General features: G+C 36.6%; 1 protein-coding gene across 1 annotated transcript; it reads left to right on the top strand.

Annotated features, from left to right (window-relative positions):
- The first annotated feature begins 529 nt into the window (after positions 1-529).
- On the top strand, positions 530-23,088 carry LOC110379990 (large proline-rich protein BAG6). The gene is made up of 23 exons (XM_021339841.3): positions 530-687; positions 778-891; positions 6,981-7,098; positions 7,287-7,438; positions 7,778-7,915; positions 8,649-8,732; positions 11,288-11,364; positions 11,826-11,970; positions 12,425-12,613; positions 12,797-13,325; positions 13,606-13,809; positions 14,321-14,539; positions 14,654-14,789; positions 15,121-15,226; positions 15,765-15,845; positions 16,542-16,748; positions 17,111-17,344; positions 17,610-17,759; positions 18,180-18,412; positions 18,980-19,046; positions 19,345-19,534; positions 19,942-20,125; positions 20,523-23,088. Exons 2-23 carry the CDS (start codon positions 829-831, stop codon positions 20,581-20,583), a joined length of 3,567 nt encoding a protein of 1,188 aa, XP_021195516.3. The 5' UTR covers positions 530-687; positions 778-828; the 3' UTR covers positions 20,584-23,088.
- The last annotated feature ends 236 nt before the right edge of the window (positions 23,089-23,324 follow it).

Here is a 23,324-nt window from a genome sequence, read left to right as displayed (position 1 = left end):
TATTGTATAATGATCAGCCATGTATAGGGCTGTTACAAACGATTGCCATAATCGACTAATCGGTGCGATTGACTGTAACCATTAATAATCATTTTTAATCTGGCCTAAATAATTTTCAAATGCTCCGACAAACATTTATTTATTTCTTATTTTTGTTCTTTATCTTAGTTAGATGAAACATAAAACTTGGTATAATTAGTTTTGCGCAGGTCAAAAGTATTGATTTGCGCAAGTATTGATTACTTACAGCATTTTTTTTTACTTGAAGGAAGTTTCTTTTTGTACAGGTTTTTTCAATTTAATAAGATGAAATAAAATTTTGTGTCACAAGGTAAATCTTTCGATATATTCTAATTTTAGTTTTACTTACTTAAAGATAGTAACAATAACACCCAGCACATTTTGATCTTTGCAATGGCGCTAGTAGAGCAATTTAATGTCAGCTAGTTTGACATTTACGGTACATTTTCGTGCGAGTCAAGTTGGATCCCTACTCGGCAATGGGTCAAGCTAAAATGGACAGGGCACTTTAGAGATATGGTAGCACCTTTCTACATCGGCTCGGTAAACTAGCAACACAGTCTTTTGATTGCTGTCACCATCAGGCATCAAATGCTTAGACTCCGATCTGATTAAAAATTATTTTATATCGTCAGGAATATAAGCAAAAAATTCATTGTGATAGGCGTGAGTAATCGATATTGTTACAGTGCAACATCTTCAGTGTGAAAGTGAGCTCTCAGAAAGGATTTCAAACGTGATTTTTGTTGTTTTCAGGCACGCGTCAAATTATCTGCCTTCGTAGGGCGTTCATGTTTCGTGTAAAAAATGATTAATTTTACAATAAAGACTTTAGATTCCAATAACCACCAGTTCTCTGTCGAAGATGAGGTAAGTTATTTTACTTTCATATTTTATTCGCAGGTTATCAGGATAGTCAATCGGGTTCCTTATTGTAGGTAGACATGTTTTATTATAGCTGAAATTCCTCTATTTGTACAGTTTCGTAGTGTAGATGTATTTGATTATGTGATGCTGCGAGTCTCCAGTGTCGACATTTGGGTACCTTTGTTCTCGGAATGCACTTCTAGGGCGCATAGGTAATCAATAAAATATAGGTGTATAAGTAAGATGACATCTGAGTTGCGCGAACATGTACCTACCCACATAGCACAAAGAGATTAAAGTTAAATCATACACAAAAACAACTTGTTATGAAACACAAGTTTTATTTGGTATTTGGTGATATATCTATAACAACAAACTGCTATTGCGCACATATTCATGTAATAGTTCCTGCTCAAAAGGAACAATATAGTTATCATACCTGTTGTTCCTAAATATTTGTACAGATCTAATAGTATCATACAATACTATTCCAATTCCAATAAAAATTCAAGTAGTATACACTACAACATACCCGTAAAAGAATCACATGACTGTTATTTCACACTCCGCAGTACACTAGACCAACAGTAAGAGAAACTACTGACTAGGTGTCTCACCTGTTGCACAAATCTTACACACTGTAGTATATTCAACCACAATTGATTACATCAATAGTGTAGGACAGGTCTTGAATACCTTTTTCCAGTTGTCGTCAGCAAGACATGACTTTTATCTTCTAAGGCTCGAGACAGGTGGAACCCATTTCAACTGCAAATTGCAGTTCAAGTGCAATTTGAATCCAGTTGATACAATAAGAAAGAAGAAAGCAATAGAATTTCAAACAAACCGTGGGAGTTCACACGATTGCCAACTGCAATCAGACTGCATGTTACGTTTGCAGTTTCATTGCAGTTATGTCAACTGGATTCAGACTGCAATTTGCGTTTGAGTTGCAGTTGAAATGCGTTCCATCTGTCTAGAGCCTTAAATGTGAAATAAACAATGGTAGACCACAGAACCACCAAAGTGGAGAGTAGTCAAGAAGTTTTCAAACAACCAATAGACTATTCAAACAGTTCGCAGCATCACTTATGTACATTAGATACATTTGCACTAATACATGATTGAACTTGTACATACTATTGTAATTTGTCAGTTTATATGGTCATGGCCTTGTGATACGTTTTTCATAGGATTACAGTGGCTTTTGTGAAATTCAATGAATTCGATAGTCTGACATTGCTCACAGACTACGTAAGACCATTATTTGTTCCAAGACAAGCATAGCCATACGGCACTAAACCTTTGTTAAATTGGATATTTGTAGGTCATATCTGCAAAATGCATCCAGACAGATGAGCTAAGAACATAACAACTGCCAAAGATGTTTGAATAACAGACAGATGCTAAATCTTTTATATGATGTTATATTTTATGTCTTGCAATATAGGTATATCTTAAGGGTGCATCTACACTGTGCAAGTAGCTTGCGCATGTTGTGGAACATGTGCAGGTTACATGCATTTTTAAAAACGTGCATGTCCAGTGACTCTCACAAAAGCAAAATACCCACCCGCATGCTCTCGTCACATGCGCATGTTGACTTGCTCCAGCTACATGTGCCGTGTAGATCCCCTTAGAATCTAGTAAAATCTAGAAGTATGACTGTATTTGCTTAATATTATTTGGTAGTTTATTATAAAAATGTCATAGAAAATATTTGCATAAAGGTGAAATGAAAACATTCATTATCAAGAAATATCTCTTTAAGTATTACATTTTCAATAGCATTGTTCTGGTCACCACGGGGGAGCAACTTGTTTACTTTCAGTTTTTATAACAATCAGGATGACACATGACTTTTTTATTATAAGTGAAGTGCGGTTTATTTAAAAAAAATATTGCTATTGTACTTCTCAATTGAATTAGGTAGGTAAACAAAACCTTCATGGTATATTAAGTATACCGTTTTGGATTCAGACATGATATTGCAATTCTGTGGGTAATTATAATCAAAAACTAAATAACCTATTGGGTTTTTATATTTTTATCTTACATGCTGTTTTTGGCACTGTCAACGAAACTTCAGTCATACCTGCTTCCAGATGGATGAATCTGATAATGAAAATAAGTTACAGCATTTTTCTTAACACTAAGAATTACCTTTTGATATGCATTGAATTTATGGATATCTTGAAGTACAGCTGAATGGAACTTGGGTGTAGTTCCAAAGCCCCTCAACTAAGACGTGTTAACAGTATGAATGTGTTAACATTATGTAAGTTATGACACCGAGATTGGTGTGTAACAAAAATGGAATTAAGTATTGCAAATATACAAAGCACCTATTTAATTTCATCAAATCTTAATCTAACAGGTCTAAAAGGCAATATACCCTATATTTTTAAAGAACACAAACGTAGGGTTATAATATGATTAACTCTTCTGGCTATTCTATTCTATTTGATATTAGCTTTTGCCCGCGGCTTCGCTCCCGTCAACTGACTTCTCTACTTTACCCTATTTTTCCTCCTGACAATAACAAACACAACAAAAAAAGAATTAGCCAAATTGGTTCAGGCGTTGTTGAGTTATGCACTTACCAACACATTTTGCGATTCATTTTTATATTATAGATTATGTTGCTCATAAGTTGGTTATATTTTATCTCTTGTACGGTTCTCTCAGGTTCACTATAAAATATTACAAACAAATGAATAAGACGCAGAAAGGAAAGGACATTATCATTCCCTTCATCGTCTATTGTTCAACTGTCTGAAATATTTTTATTTATTTATTAAATACTTTATTTCTGCAAGTGTAATTTTTTTGCCATCATCATTACCTACTAAGTTTTGTTTATATTTTTATATTTCTTGTGTTGTTTTCATTTCTCATTTTTCTTGTATCATATTCTAAGCCTGTGCTTTTTTGAGAATTTTTTTGTTCAAATTCTGCATTTGCTATGTTTATTTGCTAAGCGTGTAAATTAATATTTCGTTATCCAGGGCAAGCTTAGTCACATTCAGAGTTGCCCAGGTACTTCCTCAAAGAATGATGGACATCCTTCAATATGTTTTTAAAACTAATCAAAAAAGAAAAAAAAGCACAAGTGTACATGTACATTTTTTTCGCAATTTTTTATTTTTCATTCATCCATCGACTATGATTGTTTCCATTACATCCTATTCATTCTCCTCCCCCCTCCCCAACCCTTAGTTGTGCTAAGGAAATAAAATTAACAATATGAAAGTCCGAATATGAAGAATTTCAAATATGCTGGTAATCATTAGTCATACAAGAAACATTAATAGACCCAAACATATTCAGCTGTGCGTTGTTCGTAGGATCAATCTATCAGCCATTTGCTTGTTGAAAATTACTGTCATCCTTGTAATCCGACTTATAGATACATAGTATTTTTGCTTTGCGTTATTTGTACCCTTCACGTAACTTATAATAAATTATAATAAGAATGAACTCAAATTATCTTCAATAAATTCATTCATTTAGATGCAATTATTTCACATTCAACATATTCATTCAAGGCAGTAATTTTGCCCATTGAAGATCACAGTCGTTTATGTGTTTCGACTGTGGTAAACGATAGCACAAGCGCTTACTTACAAGTGCTATAGTACTATACTACTTATAGTACTTTTAAGTACTATAATATGCGTATGCTTTTATGCTGATTTTTGAGGAAGTAACAGCTGAGAATAGCGAATGCTTATCAATGTTTTATCTAAACAGTATGTCTGCCATGCAATTAAATAAATGATGCTTACGATTAGCAAGCAAGCGATTAAATATTCGTGTGTTATGAAAGGCCATGGCGTGACGAAGCGAATCTATTTTAATAACATCTGAAACTTTAGGCTCCAATTTATCGACCCATGCAAGCTGCGTGGGTCGGGCTGCGTGGTACCTATCCTTCCTATCGTTCCATCGATTTTAGTATCGTACTGCGCATGCATCAATTCTCAGAAGCTAGACTCCCGGTTATATTCAGTACACCTACATAGGTAGATTTATTGATTAAATGCAGGGCGTGGCCAGCCGTCTAGGACAAACTTGTAGCTCTATATTTTATACTCTTGTGACCTGTGGATTCTCGCTTTTTCTTAATGCCACCGCGTTGACACAAAACATGTTTAGTATATTTATTTTTATTTATTTAAGAACTATTCCGAGCACTTTTGGACCTATGACGGCAAAGTTATTTACGAGAATTCAGTTGAGTTGAGAACCTTAGCTCATAAACATAAACTTAACTTAACTTTTAATTAAGTTCAAGAAGTAATTTAAGTTTAAAGGTACAAGTCCGTGAAACACATGTTTCTGTTATCAGTCAACACAGTTTGACATCTGTACTTTGTGTTACTTTTAATTACGCGTTACTTCGCTTGAACTCATTAAAGCATTTGACATTGCCATTGCATGTTTTTGTTTTTAACACGCTTATTATTTTTATTGTGAACTAAGCAAAAGGGATCCATATTTTAAATTCGATTTCTTAAAATGAAAATATACTCAATAAGTACGTGTTTTCCCGGTCATCAGCTACCTATATCTACACTTCGCTTCAGGGGATCCCGCAAGGGCCTGTCACGGAACCAACTAGAGTTCATTCAGTTAAACTTATATAATTGAAATTCTGCACTGCTCTGAGTTTTAAACAGTTGGCAGACGATATTCTTTCAACAAATGCTATTGCCTTAAAATGAATTTCGTGAGCTACAATGAGTACTTTGTATGTAATCAAGGAAAATGATCCTTCCAAATATTTAAATGTACTGCAGATCTAATGCAGTTGCAAGATAATAGTCATTAAAGACTTTAAAAGATGAGTAAACTTCTATGGCTTAAAACTGATGTGACAATAGATTTGGTAAATTGACGCCATTTCCGAAACCGTCTATGATTATGATAATTCTTGATACTATTCTTCCTTGGTTGTGGCTAAGATTGCTGTTTTTAGTCTTATATAGGCTAATAAAATAATTGATTATCGTGTCGGTAATTTCAACACAATGAAACATCATTTTAATTTAGGCATCTGAATTTCAATTTTTCACCTTTTAGGTCGTATGAATGTTGCGTTTGGGGGTGGTCATATTTCCATAGGCAACGTTGAACGTTATGAATCTGTCTGGATGCATTCAATTGTAGGTGTAGATAGGCAAAGAGATGTACGCTTGGGGTGCGCACGATCGATGCAGGCTCCCCGGACAGGGCGGTCTAGCCGGCTGCGGTCTGGACCCGCGCAGGCCTTTGTTTTATTCGTACTCGTGTATTGCAGTACTTGTACATATTTGCAATATGAAGGGAGGGGTGCGCCAGAAATCAATAACAGCAATTAAGCTCGATTTGTTCATGGTTGTCTGCGTTTCCGGCTGTAATGAGAATGCCGGTTGCGTATAATTAAATGAAACCTATAAAGTGCATGATTTAGGTAATCAATTAAAATAATGAATAGATATTAAGTTTCTGAGGAAAAGCCATAAGATGTGCCATGTCATTAATTGATTATGATAGATACCATGGCTATTAAGATAGTGTAGATAGAGGGACGATTTTGTAGAACAATTACTTCTAATTATATCTACTGTGTCTATTACGATATTAATACTGATAGAATGAAGGATACTTATATGTGGTTGTATTGAAAGGGCTGATGATATAGTTAAGGTATTTTGAATTTATCCGACTTTGAAGTTGGGCATATATTAATGTAGACATTAAAAAACAATTGAGTAATAAAAATCATAATCTAAACATCGATAAACAGATGATAATATTGTGTAAAAGCCTGAAATAAAAATCGTTTGAGTGCATCCTTCTGTTGTCTCTTAGTGTTATTTCTGACTCGCTGTTTCCCGCTGGACTTGCATTCTGCGGAAACTACATACCGTGCATAGATAAAGCAATGATAGTGAATGAATAATCAACCAGAATTAATGAAGCATCAACCAGAGATAGTGATCATAAAGTCACATAATTTTTCTAAGCTGATCAATATTTTTGGAGCCTTTAGGGTACAAAAATTAAAAGAATCTTCTTTATTATATTTGTGTTTCTAATCGTTCCAGATCACGGTGGAGCAGCTTAAACAGAAGGTGCATGAGCAGATGGGCATCGAGCCAGGCCTGCAGCGACTCATCTTCTGCGGCAGAGTACTACAGGATGAGAAGAGACTCGCGGAATATGGTACGGTGTACCATTAAATAATATTTTTGCAATAATGTTAGGACATCTTTAAAATTTACATAAGTTCCATGTCAGACTTCTCGGTTAAAAAAGAAGATGAATTGCTGATATTCAGCCTATTAAGAAGACGCCATTTTAGAAAACCCTCATTAAAACTGAAGGTAATAAATCTTATTATCGGTTTACAGATGTCCAAGGCAAGGTCGTGCATTTGGTCCAGCGCGCCCCACCAAGCCCGGAGACCCGGCAGGGTGCTCCGAGTGCACCCAACACCAGCGGCGGTACAGCCGAAGGTCAAAATGGCAGTTCCAACATGCAACAGCAAATCAGGAGGCTGATGGTAACGTCGCTCATAGTTTATGTGAAAATAATGAGTCAAAATACCAAAGTAAAAAAGTTGAACAATAATCGTAAATCGGGGATAGCATTGCATTTTATGATCGTAAATGATCACAGCTGCATAACGACTAAAGAGAATGGAGATATTATTATAATAATAAGTCTTTCAACGACTGCATTCAGCCAAATCGAAAAGAATTTGCAATACTTTTAAATGCTTAAATACATTTTGTCTATAATACTTAAAGTCAACCTTTACTAATGATAGAATGTCTGTACCAAACTACTATTATGTTATATAGTATTGTACTAAACTGTGCTGTTTTTATTATAACTGGAGTCACTCAACGGTCCCTCTGACTCCGGAGTGGACCAGCAAGCCTTGTTGCCGACGATCGGACGCCTCGAATTCATTCGACGGATGATAGCTGAGATCAAAGCTTCGCTCGCCTCCCTTAGAGCCCACGTCGAAGGAGAGGTAAGATATTTCATTTTTTTTTTTTAATAAAACAAATGACCTATACTGTAGTGCAGTATTTAGTATGTAGGTTTTATTAGTGTTAGACATAATGGCTGTGTGGTGTTTATGCCCCTATCTATCCTTTTTCTATCTTCCTTTGTGGGATTTATCGATCTTTGTGAGAGAGTAATAACTTTTTATTGATGGAGAAAAGAATCAATAATCATTCGTCTTTCTTTTAACTGTAATTGTGTTACCTACATAAGACATGTCAATGTAACCATGTTAAACGGGTACATTTTAATTACTTTACATTCATTTAAAAATTTGAAAACGATAGAATTGAACGATTAGTACAAAATAATACTCATTAATAATCCCTTAAAAATTATTGCATGGTTGTTGAAATTGGTCTTGAAAATTAGTGCATGTAAATGTTTTGGTTATATTTCATTCAGGGCCTGGTTTTACAACTCCAGAATGTACCGTGTTAAATATTGCCTAAAATGTTAATATACTACAACATTGACTTGGAGATGTGAAATAAGTGCTTTATTTCAAAACTTTTATTGTTTTGTGGGTTCGATTTTGGTGGCAAAAGCAAGCTATATTTATTTCCTTTTGTATTGTAAGTCGGATTCACAAAACATAAAAGCAGTATTTACATTTATGTATCTATATAAAAGTAATGATAAATAGATAGCATTATTTTCGTTTCTAGTTGTTTATGTTGTCAATGTGCCTACTGTAGGAAAATAGGAGTTCGCCAGCAAGCGGTGAAAATCCTACAGAGCAGATGGAAACAGAACCAACACCGACGACTCAGCCAGAGGAGGTAATGTGATATTTTTGTAGTTGCGCTATGTGCATGATTTGATTTTATTAAGTACTGAACCCAAGCTACAACACGACTTTACCTGTTGATTCATTAACTACGATTTTATGCATTAGACGTCTACACTCTTACCTATACTCTCACTCTATACTCTTATAGTATTAGTAATACAATAAAGAGGAAACATTTGTTTGTTTGCTACTTTGTGTTCTAAATGTTCCGAAACTTTGAATCGATAAAATAAATGTTTAGAGATGACGTTCAATTGCATAAAATCCAAGTTAACTTCGTCGTTGTGAGTTTGGTAATTTCGAACATAGTAAATTACGAAGTTTGGCTGTTACTGTAGATGTATGTTGTAGTAGAATACCGATTATGCATGTAGCTGAGCCTGATCTTTAAAATCAATCGATTGAATATAGTGGTGACCATAATCATCTTAGAGACATGACCGCCAAACTGCCCGTATATTTGGTAAGTATAGTATGCTAGCTTGCCAGCTTTTGGAAGAAAATGAGATTACTTTATACGTCGTGTACAACACGACGTATAAAGTCCTTGCTTTACAATCAAAACTAAATTGCCGTGAAAATTGCTTCATGTACAGCCAATGAAACGTCTTATTCATCAAAATTGGCACGCTCTTTAGTAAAGAGTGACAAACTTAGTAAATAAATATCTATAACTGAATCTCACTATTGTTTTCGTGAGATCTTTCTCAAAGTCAAAGTCAAAGTCAAAGTCAAATCATTTATTTCATTTAGGCCTTTACAAGCACTTATGAACGTCAAAATTATAACTAAGTTTGATTCTAGTTGCCCATTCCAAAAGTAGCTTCCTATGGAGAAGAACGGGCAAGAAACTCCATGGTTACTCTTTTTAAAAATAATATAGTATTACAGTTTGTATGTATTGATACATACAGTAAAAGCATGCGAAGATCATGTAGAATCGCAAAGACAAATGAGGATAAAGTGACAATTAAAATGCTACATGGTGTTCACATTTACAAATTGGTTTATATTTTGGTACAAAGTTACAAACAAATAATCAAAAGATGAATACAATTTTATTTGCTGGTGTAGTTTTAATTTGTTAATTAGATATTGTCAGTATGTCCTATGGAGCAGGACCAGCATGTTTCCAAGCATTTTTATCTTGAATGTAATCTTCTAATTTATAATATGCTTGCTTACAAAGTGTGGCTTTTATATGAGTTTTAAACCGCAAGTCATTCAATTCCAGAATGTTGTCTGGTATTTTATTATAACATTTGACACAATATCCCATGAAAGATGTATGTACTTTAGATAATCTAAACTGCGGGATAGCTAACTTATTTTTATTTCTAGTGTTATAATTATGTCTATCACATATTTTATCAAACAAATGTAAGTTTTTCCTAACATACATGATATTTTCATAAATAAATTGGCAAGGTACGGTCATGATATTAATTTTTTTAAACAGTTCCCTAAGAGATTCACGACCACGTAAGTTGTACATAGCTCTGACCGCTCGCTTTTGTAAGATAAATATGCATTCAATGTCAGCAGTTGTCCCCACAGCAGAATGCCGTACGACATGATGCTGTGGAAGTAACTAAAATATACCAGTCTAGCTGTTTCTACGTCCGCTAGCTGCCTCATCTTTCTAATAGCATAGGCGGCCGAGCTAAGACGACCCGCAAGAGATGTTATGTGGGGTCCCCATTGTAGTTTTTTGTCAAGAGTGATTCCTAGGAAAACTGTCTGATTTATAAATTCTAGTTTTTGACTATTGAGTATTATGTCACATTCACTACTTTTTACATTTGGCAATGAAAATCGAATGCATTTTGTTTTTTTTTCATTAAGAGCCAAGTTATTTGCGTTGAACCAATTTTGAACCTGGATAATGGAATTGTTTACGTCGTCTAGGTTACGTCTACGTCGATCAATATTAAAAATAAGAGAGGTATCATCGGCAAACAACACCATCCTAGGTTGATTATCAAATAGATAGGGCAAATCATTAATATAAACTAAAAAGAGGAACGGACCTAATATGGAACCTTGTGGTACGCCCATTGCCATCATTGAGCCCAGTGAATTTACGCCGTTTACTTGAACTTTAAGTTGCCGATCGTTTAGATACGATTTTAATAACTGGAGGGATGTATCTTTGATTCCGTAATGCTCTAGCTTCTGCAAAAGCGTTTCGTGATTTACGCAGTCAAACGCTTTTGAGAGATCGCAGAAAATTCCAATCGAGTCTTCAGCTTCCTCCCAAGCCTTAAAGATGTGCTTGATCAAAGTTACACCAGCATCGGTTGTACAGCGACCTTTGGTGAAACCGTATTGTTCGTTATGAAAAATGAAGTTTTTATTGAAATGGCGCAACATTTGTGCAAGCATCAACTTTTCGAATACCTTGCTGAGAACCGGTAAAACAGAAACGGGTCTATAGTTGTTTGATTCTTTGCTATTTCCCGATTTAAATGCGATCTCGATGTCCCTAACGGTATGAAGATAAAAATATTTAAGAAATTTAATCTTGTTTTATGGTTTATGCAGCCCGAACCTTTGCTTGACGAAAATGGAGATGAAACAACACCGGATGGTCGGCCGCGCGCCCATATTCCCGGACGCAGGTGGGTTGCTCATAATTTCTCCTATAAAATAAGAATGAATCTTTATTCTGAACAACCAAATATATGTAGGTACTAATGTTGACAATTCTTTTTAATAGCACAGTACTGAATTAAAAAACAAAAGTCGAATTAGTACGCTTCTTTGTGACCTGCATATTTTTTGGTGTTGACATTGTTCGGGATTTTTTATAAATGCCTATATGTATAAAAAGCTCCCAAATAAATTGTATGTATAGGAATATTTCCATCATATTATTGTTCGTCTCGCTGCTTCATCACACATTCAATAATGTGAGACGATTCGATGTAATTCGAAGATTTCACAACATGGTGAAATAAATAAATACTAATTTGACTTAAAGCCACATGTATTTCTACTAACACATTACACTTGAATTTTAAAATGTCAGACATCAGAACGTGTTTGATATTTCAATGATTTGAACGGTTTGTCCCGAAAGGAGTTACCGGGCCATTCGGGCGCTACGTTATACTCGACCCCGCGACCTCGCTCAACTGCTCGAGGAATTGGAGACACTTCAGGAGCAGTTCGCACCATATCGAGCCAACTACATCAGGATGCTGCAAGCTGTTCATAATCCTGAGGTGAGCGATATTTTACTTTCATAGAATAGCTTTATGAACCATTTCATCAAACATTTTCTTTACACAGTGGTTCCACTGGGATTCTTGGGAGCTACATTAATCACTTATGCCCATTTTCACCAACAAATACCTAAACTTAGGGATCCCCTAAGAGCATTTAGGGAACACTTAATACGAATTTCGTTTTCACCAAAGTTTAAGTGTCCCTTATAAACCGTAACCGTTTGGGAGTCCTTATTCTAAGTGACACTTAGATAGGGAAACGTTCAGAGATTGTTGGTGAAAACGGGCATAAGATAAAGAAAGTAGCTTTTCTCGGTAAATTGACTATCTATTCGTTTCTAAAAAGAACACGTTCAAGCAGACACACTCTTCGGCTTTTAGGTACTGGTCCGGTGATCAGACAAAAGAAGTTCAAACCAATTTTCATATTGTATTATTTTTTGTCCCTTAGCCACCGGTATTCACCGAAGAAGAGCGCATCAGTGCCCAGCGCACAGTGGACATGGTTTCGGACATAATGCATAGTTTCGCTCACGCGTACCACGCCGTCAGCGATATTAACTTTCAAGTGGGCCAGCGCAGTCGTAACCCGCGCATCACTTCCGAGTCCAGCATTGTTCGCCATCCCATCCCGATGCAGGTAACTTACAAAACTACTGTCAAATATTACTTCATTAAAAGGACATGTTGATCAAACTGAAAGAAATAAATGTATTATATTTTAAAAGATCAAATTACGCCAGTTTTGATAATCTAATTTTTGTATTTAAGTAATATGGAGGACTAACAAATGGAAAACTAATGTGGGGTGTTTATTTTGTAGGCTCACATTAACGTGGTTCAATCTAATCGACGATCGCCGCAACAACAGCAGCCTCAGCAACAGCAGAGCCAACAACCGCAGCAACAGCCACAACAGCCGCAACAGCAGCCGCCGCAGCCGACACAGCCGCCGCCGGCCCCGCCACAGCCGCAGCCCCAGACCCAGCCCCAGCCCCAGCCCCAGCCCCAGGCCCAACAACGAGCAAACACCGCCACCACTGGCAATGCCAACGCAAGAGCTTCGGCCACACAGACCTCGGCAAACACTACTGGAAGTAACACGACCACTCAGGGAACCCGCCATGCCTCCGCCACCGCCGGTAGGACTACCCAACCGACCGTCAATATCAATATTCAGCCAGATCCCATCACGTATCAAGTAGAGATAGAAACCAGGGTCCCCATCGCGTTCCCCTTAGAGAATGCGCTACTTAACGGGCTTACCAACGCCGCCGCCGTGATGAACAGCGCCCAGGAGCAGCAGGGCCAGGGCCAGGCAGGCCAGGCCAACAGGCGCCAGGTGCTCCTCGGTAAGACATTTTATCCTACGTAACGGGATCTCTCCGTGATTCACTGACTAACCCCACTTAGATAGACCATCTTTGTTGCGTAGTTAGATGCCACCGGCTCAATCTTGGATAACGTCGTGAATGTACCTTCTATATAATTACTAAGTCACAGTAGTCAGTATTTACGTAGTAGAGATGTACCCAGCGCTTATCGAAATACAAGTAAATGAATAGATTGCTTTTATAAATAAAGTTGTCTGTAATGTTATTTATTGAATAAATTTTGATGTATTTGTCGTAGATTTTGAGAATTTATTTAGAGGATTGAGCCAGACTGGAAGTCTTGGTGGCGTAGAAGTGGTCATGAGTATGGAAGAGATCCCTCACGGAGGCGCTGTGGGCGTGGGCCACATTGTGACTGGGAATAATAATAACGCCGGAGGAGGCAATGCCACTACCGGTCAGCAGCAACAGCAACAGCCTGTTACTGTTACTGATGGCGGAGGTAAATATCATACTGTTTAAAACACCATACCATTTATAGATCTTCACCTCACCTTTTTAAATCAGCCTAGAATTTTGCTATGTTGAGGTTGGCATATCTAACTAGATACATCTGAATACAACTTTACTGTTTGGTAAGACTGGTTGTAATTCTCTTTTGAGTACCGACAACGACTGCCAAAATGTAAAAAAGACGGGATCACGGAGGAACGAAAAGCATGCAATCTGTCGAAGAAACCATGATTGATTCGTGAAGAAACCGTCGTCGTCGTTCCTCTTCCTCCGAACACCCGCATTTTTTTCGCGCTGCCTACAAGATTTTGCGTTACTACATCTCCGCGAGCCATTTTGAACTCCATGGGCGGGACCTCCATTTCACTTGCCTCTGACTTTTGATAAAGAGGAACTCTTGACAACCCTTCCAAGCATCGACCGCGCTAAGTTTTGCTTCACCTTTGACCGACCGAGCCGTGCATTGTTGTCTCTGTATAAACCTGTAATCTTATTTTCAGTATACGTAGCCCCGATGCCGTGGGGCGGCCCGCCAAGTGCTGATCTGCTGCAGAACATTGTATCATCCGTGATCCGCCAAGGCTTGGTCCCCGGCGTAGAGGGCGTGACCCTGCAGATTCCGACCCAGATTGGGTCACAGGGTGGGGCCCAGACTGGACAGGCCCAAGGCCAGCAAGGCTCACAGACCGCTCAAGGTCAGAATACACAGAATGCTCAACGTAAGTTATTTTGATTAATAGCACATGTACTGATTATTGTTATTGATAGTAGCAATAGACAAAAAGTATGTTTATCTATCTCTTTACTTATAAAACGTTTTTGCGTATCGTCAGCGAACCTGCATCTCCGCCGTGCCACAACGACTACGCGTGCTCAAGCCGTGACGCTTCCCAACTTGACACGACTTGACTACGACAGATTCTTGCAGTGTGACAGCCAACACGCTCGCCGCCGTATCCAACGCCGCAGGTAATTTCGTTAATTACTAATATTCGTATTAGAAGAAAGAAAGAAAACCGCAAACAACAAAAAAGCAATAAAACAAATAAAACTAACGATAAAACAAACATATAAACGCAGAAATACACTGTTGCAGTTGCGTCACCTTGTTACTTCATTATATATTGAGTCTTTAATCTTCACTAATATAGTAGAGATCTAACAGTTTTTGTTTGTTTGGCGAGTTGTTCCTGCATAACTAAATAAAGGAAACGCAACAATCTTCATATAATCATTACTGGATACATTACAATTTTAATAAAAAATAAATACTTAAATAATCCATGACTATCTTCGGTAGGGAGCAACAGCAACAACAGATTGTGGCCCAAGAACGCGCCCGCGCCGAGCGCATCGCCGCCCAACACATTGAGTATCTCATGCAGCGCAACCATCACATTAACATTGTAAGTACTCACTAAAAAGATCATTATTTGGAAAAAAAAGACTTTTTTATCGTTAAAGAATACGTTAAATAAAGCCTGTATTAATGAAAGTTAGCGTGACAATGAGTCGTGCTCTTATCATACATGCAGCAAGAACTAAAATGGTTCTAACTCAATCAGTTACCTTTCCTCAACTGTCAGTCATGTTAGGTTAGGAACAAGGTTTACTGGACACAAATGATCTTGACTTCCAGAACATCGTGAGGCCAGCAGTTTTTTTATGATGCCTCTTTTTTTTAACGACGTTTTAAATCATCAAATGGCCCTTCCCGCTGTGGGTTAGCAGCGGTGAGGGAGTGTCAGACTCTTACTGACTAAAAGCCGTCGTGTTCCGTCGTAGGTCTTTTATGTACCAGGGCCGCGGTAGAACGAAAAAGGACTTAAACATATTGTAAGGTTTCGACATGTTGCTCAACTGTGTTTGTAACGTCGCTGACGTTTATGCCAGTTGGCCATGCTGATCCTGAAATTCAGACATCATGTGCGTTTTCTTTTTTAGGATCACATGACTATTATAACGAGTCTTCTAAGCAACGCTCCCTCACAGGAGTCTTGGTTCACCGCTTTCTTACTCACAGTTGTAAGTAGTAAACTCAAAATACTCGTGTTTGCTCAACTAATTGACAACATCCACATTTTGGATCACCTCATTTGTAACCTTTCCTCATTTAACTCATTGGTGTGTGATCAAAACGAAATTCTGATTGTCTTGTCATATCCTAAGAATTGTGATAACTTTATGATCATATTCTATTCTTGCCATGTTTTTATTGAATGTGCCAAAACAGCACTGAAATTACCAAGGTCTGTCATGATTTTGTTTTGATCACTGTGTAGATAATACTAACAAGCCATTTATATTTGGACTGCACGGATGCTATGTTAGAAGAGTTCCCGGTACATAAGCTTAGACTTGGTAACCGGAATGAATTTAACAATATTGTTAACATGTAACTAAACTATTGCTAACTTTCACCCTTTCGCCTTATCATAACCCTTATTACAAAACGGGCGTTATTTTTAGTCTGTTTTTACATTCTGGACTTTAGTGAAATGTAGATAAAGTTTTAAATACAAAGTGGCAGGTAAGACATGTATGTAATTTGTATTCAATACTTGGTTCACCTAAACAGAGCTCAATCAAAACAAGACCTCTTTTTGTAATAAACACTCATCGAATTAGATAAGTACTAACATTTTAATTAATATATTTTTAATTAATTTGTATTGGTTGTTCCATGCAAAGTTCGCATGTAAAATAGCGACTGTGTTACAGGCACGTCATTTGTTCCTGTCTGAACCACTGCAGTCATTGAATTGCGAGCCAGTGCTAATTCCCCACGAATTCATGCAGTTGCGCCTTCTGCTGCGTAACTACATACAAAACTTGACTGTGCGCGCCTCTGCTGAAAACAACGACTCCTCGGTACAGAGCGTCACTGATTTCTTCGTCAATGCATTCCGCGATTTTATCGAGGAAATGGTACGTTACGTCGCATGGAAACCTTATTTTATTGAACAGGAAAAAGTACACAAACTTTTTGTTTCATACTTTTTTTGTTTTTGAATATAGAATACGAGAAACAGAAATCGATTCATAGCTATGCATGGAAGAGAAATTGAAATTGTAACTTTGTTTTATAATGTGTTGTCTTTTGTTTTTGTATTAGAATGCAAAGAAACAGCTGACAATGGGTTTATGTTATTTGTGTTACATTTTCGTTGAATTGCTTAAAAAAATATAATAAACATTATGAAACTTCTTGCTTAAAATTTTGCTTTGTAATTTCATTGCTACATTGCGTTGTCCTATGAAAAAAATATAATATGATATTACGTGTACAGCCCAACATAACACCGTTACGTGAGGAATTCGACCCATATACTTCCATCCGTTCTTTATTCCGTGCCCGTCTGCCGGCCCTGATCGGGGCTGTAATGTCTGACTCTATGGATGAGATGCTCGTTGCCCGGTTCTATGCGATCTTCTCACGGCTCTACACAGACTTCTGCACGCTGATCTCGCATCTATGCGTCGAAGGCCTCGAAGGTTTACGCATACTCTACAGAAGATTCTTGGTAAGTTTTTGTCTATAATCCATTTGAGTAGGCACTTAACTGAACTTAAATCTTGATAGGATTTTTTACAAATACATACTAAACAAATAAACTACTGCGCTACTACTTTTATATTCAGCTGCATTTCATTTTAAAATTGTGTTTTTAAGAAAACAGTCATATCAAGACTGTTTATCTTTAGATAACTGCCTACTCTGGAGTATAGTGTGTTTAATTTTTCTAGCTCAATTACAATGGCTTCTAATAATATTTGTTTTATCAACAGGAACTAAGAATTCGCTACTTTGATATGTCCATTCAAGGAATGGTGTTGGTCATTGCCAACGAGAATCTGAATGCTATAATCAACACACTTGGCTCCCACTGCGCTCATATTCAACAGCATTTGCACCGCCGCCCCGGAGCTGCTCAATCGGTAAGGAGATTAGCAAAAGATTCAACATCTATACATTCTACACTATTAATATTATAAAGAGGTAAAATATGTAAGTTTGTATGTAGGGGGTAATCTTTGGAACCGTCGGATTTTCAAAATTCTTTCACTGATAGTTGGCTACAATGTTCCTGAGTGAGTAACTTTATTTTATCCCGGTACGGACAGTATTTCCCACGGGACACGGGTGGAACCGCGGGAAAACGCGAAAGGTATTAGTATAGTCCTCGCCAAACTTAATGCCAAACAATCTACCATATCCCTTTTGTCAGTCTCCCGTTTTACTAATTATAGAAATATTTACCTACGTAAATTTCTTGTCAAAGGAAAAAAGACTGTATTCAGTGTTTCTATTTTAATAAAAATATTTTTTGACATTCGAAGTCGCTACCGATTTTGCAGCCACCAACAGATGAGGATGCCGAAGAACCGACTCCGATGGAAGTGTCACCGCCGGCGGCGCCCGTGCGCGATGAGCCAATGAACAACTCCTCAGCTACCACGATACAGAGCAACGAGACCCAGTCCAGTGGCTCCTCAGTCCAAGAAGACACAGCTACGATGGCCACCACATCCACGACCTCACAGTCTGATGCTCCCAACGCCACGACCCCTACAACACCCGCTCGTGTTATGTGAGTTCTAAGGTACCCCCCCACACTAAAGATTTTCAATCGGCCAATAGTTACAACCCTTCCCAATAAATATGTCTGTTGTTTTGCTCACTAGAGAAAGGAATTTGACGTTAGAGAAGTATTGTCAAATTTCTTTCTCCAGTAATCAAATCTACAGATACAATATTGGGAACGGCCAATAGTCGAGTATCAATTCCCGGCGTCAAACGCCTTGTTTCTTAATTAATCTCAAAAGGCCTTGATGCTAGATAATCTGTAGCTATTGCACCAGTAATTTATGCTAATGGATTTCGATAGAAAGCTTACGCTGATATTCATCTTTAAAGGATTTCTCCATATATCAATTTCACCCAAACATTACTGCATATTTAGCTTTTTAAGTGCTTTTTCACATTTATGCATCTAAATAGGCCGTAAATCCTGTTTTAGACTCGCAACTAAACTAACGGCCGATTGAAAGTTTGTGCTTTAAGAGGGGCTAACCTTGTATATTTCTCGCCTTAACTACACTATAGTAGAAACGCAACAACTACTACTGATTTATCCTAAATCCTGCTTAATATTTAGGTCCCCGAAGGAACGGAGCGAACCTGCAACTCCGACACGCAACGCGAACGACCAAAACATACGATTCGTAAGTCTATACTGATAAGTAAACTGTAAACAAAACATAACGGTACCTTGTCCGCACACGTTCAAATCACCGAATTAGAATTTTCTTGTTACCGTATTTAAATTTATGAGAATACATAATGAGCTAACTTCAGGTCGGAAGACGTTAAGTTTATATCGAGGTTTATATAATCAGTGAATGATGAAACCGCGGAAAAAAATGTTGAAGACCGGACAATAATTATGCTGCGGCCTACATTGTGATGTAATGTTTTAGTTGTGTTAGTGTTGTTTAAAGCGTGGTTGTGTGGACGATGCAGGTTCCTCCGTTGACTATACTGCAGCACTGGGGCGAGGAGTGGGTGCCGGTGTTCACTCGCGATCAGGAGCGCCAACGCCCGGAGCCGCAGGAGCCCTACAGCGATGCCTACATTTCTGGTATGCCCTCGCGTAAGCGCCGCTGCCTGCGTCAGTCGCGGCCACCTACTACACTTAACGCTTTCATGGATGGTACGTACTTATATTCCGTTCGTATGTATTTATTATTATATATTCGCTTGATACGTAATTAAGCTGTGTTTTCACTTGTACAATTATAATTATATGCGAAGTTTTGAGGTTAGGTTTCAACATAACGTCATAATTTAACTCTTAATTAACATATTTTTGTAACGCAATGAACACTCGACTGCTCCGGCGCATTTATGACCAATCAGAAAATTATCACAGTCAATTTTTATACTATTTTCAAACATTTAATGTAACTCAAACCTTGCACACTATAATAGAATTTCACAGTCATGCTACTTGACTTTTACACTGACACAAAACAAACAACTTCAAAAATCATTTTTCTACAAAATAATGACTAGAAACATAATAATAGGTGTTTACAAAGCGTGACTTTGCGTGTTTAGAGAGTGTTCGCGACGTGGCCAATGACCGGCCGGCCATCGCTCAGGCTCAAGCGCCCGACACTGCGCCAATGAGGGTGGCTTTCCGCGAATATATGCGCAACTTGGTGCGTGAGAGAGCCGCCAACTCCGATGACTATGATCCAACGCGCTTCGCTTCTGCCGCGCGGTTCATTCATGCGACCAGGTTTGTAACACTTTTTATTCACTTATAAGTACCATAGTTCAAATTAGCGATCATATCTATACAAATTTTGTAAAGCTGAACAGTACATTTTTCTGCTTTATGCGCTAATCTCAGGAGCTACTGCAATGATTTGAAAAATTATATCAGTGTTAGATATAGACCATTTATTTGGAAAGGCTATATATCGCCTACTTTTTCCTCCTGGTGAAAGGTGCAAAGATTTGTAATCGTAATTGATTCACTTATAAACTCCTCGACAGATGACAAAAATTCCTCTCTCCATGATTGCTATTCCCGAATAATATTATGCAGGCCCGGGATAGAAATGAAATAGCTAGTTTCAATCAAAAGATTATTAAGCTATTCCTGTTCTTAATTGTTTTGTTAACATTTTCAGGACAAACAACTTACCGAAGCCACAAGAGAATGGAAATGCGGAGCCAAAGGAAGAGGAGTGAATCGTATATTAAGCCATTATATTAGGCTTAGTCAATAGTACTTCGCTTATAGACGATGGCGTTCTTTTTGTAGCAATTAGGACATATAGTTTCAAATTTTCTCTCAATGTTTACATATATCAATGCAATAGAAATACTACTTAATTAAGGAACTCGATTAGAAAGACTTGGGTTTTCGGATTGTACTATCGAAAGGGCTCTCGGTCTAATTGTGTAAAGCTAACAAAATGTTTAACACGCGGTGATACGGATTGGTGCAAATTTTGAGAAGTCTGCTTTTCTTATATTCGTCACTACAAGTGACTTATTCGGAAAACAATGTAGGATCGTTTGTCGGAATGTTTACTCTAATATTGTAGTGAATAATTGCCAAGACCTAAATATGTAATCGATATTAAAGTAGTAACAGTAAATTGTTAGGATGTAATAATCGCCTAAGTAAGCGAATTATCATGTATTCGGATAATGGTCGTAATACTTACCATAGTATCAGCAGTAGTTCTGTGTTTTCTACTAGTACTAAGCCATAATGTTTTGGTTAAAATATCAATGATGTTCTAGAGTTTGTGCGATTTACTGTGGACTGTGCACTTATAAAACACCAGGTTTGGCAACGGAGGGGCCATACAAAGCTTACAGACGTACATTGATATTTTACGCAAATCCGATTAACATAATATACTTACCATTAATATCTACGGTTTTAAACATAATATTAATTATAAGTACCCATACCCCTGACCCCTTAATTGTCTGAATATATAAACTAATCCATACTCGTAAAAATATTACACATATTTAGTCATTTTACTAGTTATTATATTAACTATACGATATTGATAACTCATGTTTACAAGTTTATAATCATTATCTTCCGTATTCATAATCCATATACATTATACATAGCTTACTGAGATGATTGGTGTTTACTATAATAATACGAAATCATTAACACATACTTATATTCTTGGTGTTTATTATAATAACGATTAATTAATATTCATTACTATAGTTACGATATTTCAAGATTCATAGTCAAGCCGTTCTGATGATTGGTATTTACTATAATAAAACGAATTCAATTAAGAAGAATCATGATAAGTATTAACACACATTTACAATAACGATCAGTCAAAATTCATTACTGTAGCTCTGATATTTCGATATTCATAATCCATATAGGTTAGGTGGCATTCATTATAATCATGTTTAAATTACAACTTTCAAAGTCATTGAATAACATTTCGACATTTCGGTGTTTATATTACGAATAATATATAATATCAATATTCATAATGCATTAGGTTACTTTACATTGGAGTTAATTAATATTAGTAGTTATTTACAATATCTAATATAATGAATTAAAATTAATCATGGCATTAATGATATTTATCACACGTACCGTATTCTTGATGTTTGCTCGATCATTAATAGCACAATCTGTAGTTTCCAGATGTTTCTCGTCGATAAATTCTAGAAGTAATGAAATACCCATAACCAATTTAATGAAATTTATGACGATCAGGTACTTGTCCTGTTGATCCTTTATTAATGACATTATTGGTGTTAGTTATCAATATATCATAATACCTCTACAATATCCATAATCAAACGTTTAATGTAGTCTTATTGGGCGCTTATTACACAATATAAAAATTAATCATGATATGATAATTCCAACATCTACATAGCCTATCACTTACCATATTGTGGGTACTTAGAAATGTTGCTTCAGGATACGGTTACCGAAGTCCCATTATAATCTACAGTAAGTCTTGGTGTTTAATGTAAAATAAAATAAAATAAAAATAAAAAAGCCTTTTATTTCCTTCAGAAAATACACACTTACAAAATTAGTTGTTTATTGTAGTATCAAAAGTTTTAATAACACAAATAAATTTTTAAATAAGTTCCAGGTTTTATATGCACGCTTTTAATACGTAATATTATGTTTTATTATTCTGTAGGAACCCCACAGCAGGTAAAGGCCTCCTCCAAAAAAAGGTGTTTAATGTAATAATTATTAATAACAGCTCATATAAATGTATAGGGTAACTGTTTAGGGTAATTATGTTGCACTACGAAAGGAAATAATAGGGTAACTTTATGTTGATAAATTGTTTTTTTTCTAATAGCGTAGTTTTTCTAACCGAGTACTATTGTTATCAGTTTATCCAATTTCAATGATCCCACCGAATAAACGTAAAAAATACGAAATATCTGCTGATTTTAATCAAGGATTTTTCTATTTTGAATGGGACGACGCGACGATAGAAGTCGTGTAGTTCAATCATACGGTGATACGGTTAGCTTAGAGGACATGTTTAGTTTTTCGGTGGGGTCATAGATTTGGTGTTTATTTATTGTTATAAGAAAACTGATAATTTCTGGCAAACTTTTTTTTTATATTGTTATAAGAAGAGTCGCTTGAATTTCTGTACCGATAACCGGTAATACATGTGTAGATTGTTTTTCTTGGAATTAATAAAATAAAAAAATGTATGCTGTTGTTTTATTTCGTACTCCACAATATATGAATCTATCATAACGGGTATCTCAATGGTTCCCACGTACATTAAAAGTGAAAAAACGCACTCTCGTTTTATTACAGATACTCATGGTAATATAGGTAAAGTTCAATATATTGATGGTAAAAATCAGTACATTGAATATATTTTGTCTGTCAGTTCATAAAATTACGCATTCAATAGACAAAGTTTAGAAAGACAATGTACGTA

Source organism: Helicoverpa armigera, chromosome 1, assembly GCF_030705265.1.
Source record: "Helicoverpa armigera isolate CAAS_96S chromosome 1, ASM3070526v1, whole genome shotgun sequence".
Classification (NCBI taxonomy): domain Eukaryota; kingdom Metazoa; phylum Arthropoda; class Insecta; order Lepidoptera; family Noctuidae; genus Helicoverpa; species Helicoverpa armigera.
The sequence above is the reverse complement of the archived record's forward strand: the minus strand, read 5'-3'. Positions and strand labels throughout refer to the sequence as shown.

What these genes read in the sequence shown, in the direction of transcription:
- LOC110379990 (XM_021339841.3), top strand. Translation starts at nt 829, where the DNA reads ATGATTAATTTTACAATAAAGACTTTAGATTCCAATAACCACCAGTTC. An exon ending in GAGCCCACGTCGAAGGAGAG is followed by an intron (nt 7,916 to 8,648) that starts GTAAGATATTTC and finishes TGCCTACTGTAG; the next exon opens with GAAAATAGGAGTTCGCCAGC. An exon ending in CGACGACTCAGCCAGAGGAG is followed by an intron (nt 8,733 to 11,287) that starts GTAATGTGATAT and finishes TGGTTTATGCAG; the next exon opens with CCCGAACCTTTGCTTGACGA.